We start from the raw sequence: 6,655 nt of genomic DNA, 5'->3' as shown, positions 1-6,655 counted from the left end.
CTCCGCTCCTCCATTCCCGCTCCGGTCCCCGCTCTGCTCCTCCATGATGCCCGCTCTGCTCCTCCATGCCTGCTCCAGCCCCGCTCCTCCATGCCAGCTCCAGCCCCCGCTCCGATCCTCCATGCCCGCTCCGTGATGCCTGCTCCGCTCCTCCATGCCCCCTCCGTGATGCCCGCTCCGCTCCTCCATGCCCGCTCCAGCCCCGCTCCACTCCTCCATGCCCGCTCCAGCCCCCCGCTCCACTTCAACCTTCGCTCCTGCGTGCCTGATCCAGCGTCGGCGCTCGTATCTTCAGCTAAGTTAGCAGATGTTCAGAACAACTGCAATGTGCTCTTCACTGTGTTCCTTCACTATGTTCTTCACTTAAATGATCCTGTGTTCACTGTTTTAATTGTATTCCTCACTGTTATTCACTGTCTTTTCTTAATAAAATGCTCGATCTTGAGCAGGGGAAATACTCGTCCGAGCAACGAGCCGTTCCGAGTACTCTAATACTCGAACAAGCATCAAGCTCGGACAAGTATACTCGCTCATCTCTAGTGTACACATAATTGAATAAATTGGATTTGTTCTGTCTATGATCAAAAGTTGCACATGTTATTGATCAAACACAAAGGATCCTGGTGCAAGCTATGGCACCACCAACTTCGGATTACCCCCCTCCACGCCCCCTCCCCACAAGAGGGGGATTAAAAGTTCATAAGCCTGAGTTGAATTGGAACTTTTTCATGGATTGTAAATTGTACGGCAGAAAAATTGTTTACAAGCCATAATACCCTCATAATCTATGGACATATAACACATTTGGAAATTCGTAAAGGTATATCTGTACTAGTGCAGCGGTACTACAATGTAGTATGTAAAATGTTACCTATCACAACCTCCAGGCCCAATCCAAAATGTATCACCAGAGATTACCAATACAATCTCTAAAAGTAACTACAAATTCAGAGTCAACTTACATGTTGAAAGAAGGTGAAATCATGTTATAATTTGTTGATTTTTTGGACAATTGAAGGACAGAGGATAAAGGGGATGTGAAATCTGTCCGAGACAAAGTAAATATGTGCAAAACTGGACAAATAGACAACCAAACCTGGAGTAATTGCCTAAATCTGCTCCAAATGATCAAAACTGAGATACTAAAGGCCTACAGTTGTACAAATGAATAAAATAGATAAAATATATATAACATACGGTAAATGTATGTCATGTATTTGATTAGGATATCTGCTTACACAAATATGTATTTATCATTTAAACCTAATCTAAATGTGGTGGACAATTACTGTATGTTCTATAAAGATCAAACTCTTGAGCCCTAAGAAAATAAAGAGAAAAGTACTCACCACTCATTGGTCGTCTTCTCCTCCCAGTGCTGCTCTGCACTGGCTCGTGATCTCATTTACACCTACTTTTCAGATGAACTCACCCCTAATCTGGCTCCTGCAAGGCTACGCCAGTGAGTGCTTTCATCAGTAGACTGACTTACAATTTCTCCATGGCTCAAGGACCTGGAAGATATTGCCATCCCAGGTGATTGTAACAGTAGAAATATACATTCATTTCATGGTGATGAATCACTGTGATAATGTCATGAAATTGCACCCCCCAGCTTGAAGAAAGAAACGGTCCCCTAGGCGGGTGCCTTCTCTCTCCTATTCTTTGTCCTGGTGACTTTATCAAGCTCTATAGCACCCCTGTTCCCTGTTGAATGATATCACTACTATGACAAGGCAGGGCGCAATTGTCAAAATATTCTTTGCGTTTCAAGTCTGTTTTTGAGGTAGCCTACTTTTTTGGGCTCCAAATCCCAGGTTTGTTAACACATAGTGTGAAGGCTGAAGAGTGCCCAAGATTAGTGTTGAGGGGATCCGAACCGCAAAGTTTGGGTTCGTACTGAACTTGGCAAATTCGGCCCTTGAACCCGGACACAGGCCTGGATGCCTTTCTTGAGAGCAAAAATATCATGGATTATAGAGGACATTTGTTTAATTCATAAAGGTCGGACTTGATGGACCTGCTTCTTTCTTCAACTTTATACACTATGATACTATGATAAATGCAGCTGGCAAAGCTCCTCACCAAAATGGCCCCCGCTTTACTAGCAGCACTTACAAAATTAACACAGTTTGTGCTTCAGGTCCGATACTATGACCTGGACCCGTACAGGATTTTTAACTTTGATTTCGGTCAGACTTGAATTTAATAGGGTCTTCTCATCCCTAACCATGATATTTTTAATCCACCACTGTCTATTCATCATATGTTGACCATCACGTACAAACTATAAAACCCTTTGAATCTTTTCCAGGCTTTTGGATACATATCAGTGTGGCATATGGTATACTGTACATTGTTGGATTCCCATCTGTGACTTCAGATCATTTTACATATAAAATTTGAAGTGTCCCCATAAAGTGCTACAATATGTGCCAACGTGCTTACTTATTAACAGCTCCATGGTCAGCCAATTTGATAGCAACACAGAACGGGACTATAAAATTAACTGGACACATCCAGGTGTCACATAAGGAGGACTGTGAGGACACTGACAACTAAAATGGCATCGACCTTCACCGGCCCACAGATCTACCAAGATAACTTCGATCCCCAGATCTACTTAGATACATATTATGGGGCTGTTACTGGAGTCTTCATTAGGGACGGATACCTAGACTTCATTCTGAGAAAATTACACAAATCCTTCACATCAGGTAACTACACATCATGGCTCTAATCATTTCCATATATTCACAATGTATTGTATTGTTTGAATTTGATAGATCTACAACTCCCTTCACAACTTTACTTTTTTTATGCGAACCACAAAAAAATGTTCAGCTTATTTCTGCCAGCAATGAATGGGACCTTTCCATCCATGTGCTTGACATTGGATATTACTTCTTATGCAAGATGCATAAAGCATCATGGTCCAAAAATATTTAAAACATGAATTATGTAATTTTTTTAAAAAAAATCTGAAGTCTCTTTAAAGATGTTGTTCCACAAATGACTCTTATTCATTTGGACCCCCATTAATCATCAGTTAAGACAATCCCATAGAAGAGAACATAGTAGTGGACGCTCAGAGACCCCTGCTCCTGTGAACTCTGGGGGAATCAGCTTTCTGACCCCAACCAATTAGGAATTGAAAATGCAGAGATGGATTCTGGGAAGAATCAGGTTCACTACTTGCTTCTAGTAGTAGGTCGTCACAAAGCAAGCTATGTAGGACGGCAAAGTCCATGGTTAACTTCTTAGATGCAACAGTTGCTATCACCGCAGCATCTAAGGTTGCTTAAATGCAGAGCTAATATGAGGCTAGTGATAACTACTTACATCAGTAGTGCAGTAAAATATATAAGTGATCAAATGATTAGATGTTAAATTTCTCATCTGGAAAAATCAGCAAAAAAGTAAACTCAATGTTGATAAAAAATAAAGCAAAAACTAAATAAATTTTACATATGGAAAAAAAAAAATATTAACTACATAATGAATTGGGCATTGCTGCTGCAATTATCACATGATATATAAGTTTAGCATGATATTTAGTTTCAAAGATATAAAAAAAACTCCCTTTTGGAAAAAAATGCTTCCTCTTGAAAAAAACAAGCCCACATATAGTCTATGAGAATATGTAAAAAAAAATTATGAAAGACTTGCATGTGTCTCTGTCTTCTGTTTCATTAGGTGGTGTAAAGGGGGACTTGCTGATTGATATTGGTCCCGGTCCTGCCATCTACCAGGAACTGTCTGCATGTGAGGCCTTTAAGGAAATTGTATCAGCAGATTTCACCGATCGGAACAGGGAATACCTGGAGAAATGGCGAAGGAATGAGCCTGGATTGTTTGACTGGACCCCTGCTCTGAAATATGTCTGTGAATTAGAGGGTCGTAGGTATGTGCTCTTCCTAGCGTTCCGGATTTGTTCTAATAACTGTATTCTCGATAATATAACTATTATGTAGCTTCTTACTAGTCTTCTTTCCCCTGTTATTCCTAGTAGACATGTATGAATAAATTGACAACTTTGGGCGGTAGATGGCAACATTACTGCAGGGTTGCCAAAAGGAATTTGTGGGTCTCCTATAGGCAGAATTTAGTGCCAGACCCCCCCCCCCCTTCCCCCAGAGCACACTGTTTACCACTATGAACCATAAGAAATAGCCAAGATGGATGGGTGGCAAAGTGATAATGGATACAGTCCGGGTTGTGTGCTAGCTTTAAAGGGCTAAATCGAAGTCCCTAATGCACAATCCACTACAGTGAGAGAAAGCAGCACTCCACAATGTTTAAAGTGATTTAGCCATTTGTGCTGCAAAATTTTGTACCACACGTGAAAAAATCACTTGAAACATTCTGGAGTGGTGCTTTTTCTTACTGGAGTGAGCCATATGACATAGCAATATCAAGCACATTACAAGGTAATTGCCCCAAGGTGTCTTCATCTCCTTGCGGATCATCCGCACACTGTGCAACAAAAAAATATTACAGTATCATCCCACATATATAACAACTATGGCCCACACTGTGCTCCTAAGCAATATATACCCCCCATAACACAACCGACCACACTGTGTCCCACACCATATATAATACATACCCTTCACCCCACATGAAAACCCACCATAATTATACTACAGATACAGTACAAATGATTATTGTTACCTTCCTTTAGTACTTGAGGGGCTTGTACTGGCCACATTGAGTACTAAATATAATGGTCACTGAGCTAATGAGAAGGGCCTAACATCAACACCTTAGTGATGTGAGTGGGCCCCATATGATAGTCTCAGTAGGACTACCATGATGGCAGCCCTGTGTGTATGTAGAAACTCTGGCAATGTCCAATCGTAGTGGCCAGTATGAGATTAAAGCAGGGACATGCCCTTTGAAAAATAGATAGATTATCAATTTATCCATAACGTTCTAAGAAGAATAACAGGCAGATAAGAAAATTCCTTTAAATTAAAGAGCCTAAGGTACATGAGAATGTTGGGCGATGTTTCATTATAATAAATGTTATTGATTTATTTATAAGGGGAAAAATGGCTGAAAAGGAAGAGAAACTGAGAAAGACAATTAAAAGAGTGGTGCCATGTGATGTCACCAAGAGCAATCCTCTTCACCCGCTCGTCTTACCCAAAGCGGATTGTGTCCTGACGGTCGGCTGCCTTGAATGCGCCTCCAAAGATGAAGTGGGTTATGGCAACGTCATCAGAAATCTCTCCTCCTTGCTGAAAGTGGGCGGTCATCTGATCATTGGTAGCATTTTAGGAAGCACCATATTCCGATGTGGAAACAAGCAATTTTCCCTCATAAACCTAAGTGAGCAATTCCTTCGAAAAGTCGTAACAGATTCTGGCTTTGTGATTGAGGATCTGGAAGTTCTTCAAAGAGAGTTTGATAAGCCGATGTTTGATATCTGTAATCACACTTCTGGCATCTTTATCCTGGCGAAAAAAGTCAAAGATGTGTAAAAATGGTTCAGTTCTATCAGAAAGTTAAAGGAAGAATAGAACAAAAAATGTCCTGCATTACTGCCACTGTCCCAGAAGGGGGCAGCAGTGCAGTAATTGTAATTGTTAAAAACAAACAATGTATTTAGATATAATGATCTGATATTTTAATTCAATAAAGTCGGAAAATCAATTTTTAATGATTCAAATGTTTTTGTGGGATTTGTGCCATTTAATCCTGAACCCATCATATACGTACAAGATTTGTGTGTACAATAAAAAACTGAATCAAAAATCCCACTCCATAGTTTCTGGAAATCTCTGTGTGTTCCATAAACTTATTTAGAGAAGGTCATTGAAATATAGGAATAAGTTAGTTAATAGTTAGTTTTGTACTTATATACTGCTACCAAGACAATGTAAATTTTGGAATAAGGATGGTGTCTCCTGCTTATGTAGGGGTGCATCTAGGTAGGAGATATGAACAATAATACACAATAAATTCATAATGAAAGTGACTCAAGTGATAACAATCAATTATCACCAAATGTAGAAAAAAAGTGTGGGAAATCATCTAAAAGGTATTGAATATTTATTTGGACTGCATCTATGTAGATCAAAACAAACGTAGTACCACCCTAGCTCCTGCAGATTAAAAGGAACCTGTCACTAGATTTTCACTAATAAAATAATAATAATAATTCCTTGGCACAGAGCTTGCCAAATTGGTCCTTGTCCCCATGGGGCTCACAATCTAATCAACCTACCAGTAATATATCTCATGACAGGATCCCATAGCATTATGCAAACTATTGGCTACATTGGGGCACATTTACTTACCTGGTCCTGTCGTGATTCCCGATCCAGACGGTTCGACGAAGATGAAGTCAGGCGCGATTCACCAACATTGTGCGCCTGAGTTCCTGCATCTGTCGCCTCCCCGCTGAGGTCCGCCGGAGTTCACCTTCTTCTTCCCGGTGCATGTAAGTGCATGTATTGCGACACAATTTGCAATGTTAAATCCCGGGCGTTGTCTGAATCCGTCGGATCGTCCAATGACCCGCCTCCCCAATTTGTGTCGCGTGAAAGCCGGCACCGATGCGCCAAAATCTGGTTGCGTGCGCCAAAAACCCCTGATAAATGCAGCGCAACACGGAAATCATCAGGAAACCCAACAAAAATGTGGTCCG

General features: G+C 40.8%; 1 protein-coding gene across 1 annotated transcript; it reads left to right on the top strand.

The window, feature by feature from the left end:
• The first annotated feature begins 2,517 nt into the window (after positions 1-2,517).
• On the top strand, positions 2,518-5,765 carry LOC140134973 (indolethylamine N-methyltransferase-like). The gene is made up of 3 exons (XM_072155836.1): positions 2,518-2,717; positions 3,697-3,904; positions 5,048-5,765. Exons 1-3 carry the CDS (start codon positions 2,564-2,566, stop codon positions 5,484-5,486), a joined length of 801 nt encoding a protein of 266 aa, XP_072011937.1. The 5' UTR covers positions 2,518-2,563; the 3' UTR covers positions 5,487-5,765.
• The last annotated feature ends 890 nt before the right edge of the window (positions 5,766-6,655 follow it).

Source organism: Engystomops pustulosus, chromosome 6 (assembly GCF_040894005.1).
Source record: "Engystomops pustulosus chromosome 6, aEngPut4.maternal, whole genome shotgun sequence".
NCBI classification, from domain to species: domain Eukaryota; kingdom Metazoa; phylum Chordata; class Amphibia; order Anura; family Leptodactylidae; genus Engystomops; species Engystomops pustulosus.
Note: the sequence above shows the minus strand (reverse complement) of the source record. Positions and strands in the feature narration are given on the sequence as shown.

Coding starts and splice junctions, on each gene's coding strand:
- LOC140134973 (XM_072155836.1), top strand. CDS start 2,564: ATGGCATCGACCTTCACCGGCCCACAGATCTACCAAGATAACTTCGAT. Junction 2,718..3,696: donor ACACAAATCCTTCACATCAG/GTAACTACACAT, acceptor CTGTTTCATTAG/GTGGTGTAAAGGGGGACTTG. Junction 3,905..5,047: donor TGTGAATTAGAGGGTCGTAG/GTATGTGCTCTT, acceptor TTTATTTATAAG/GGGAAAAATGGCTGAAAAGG.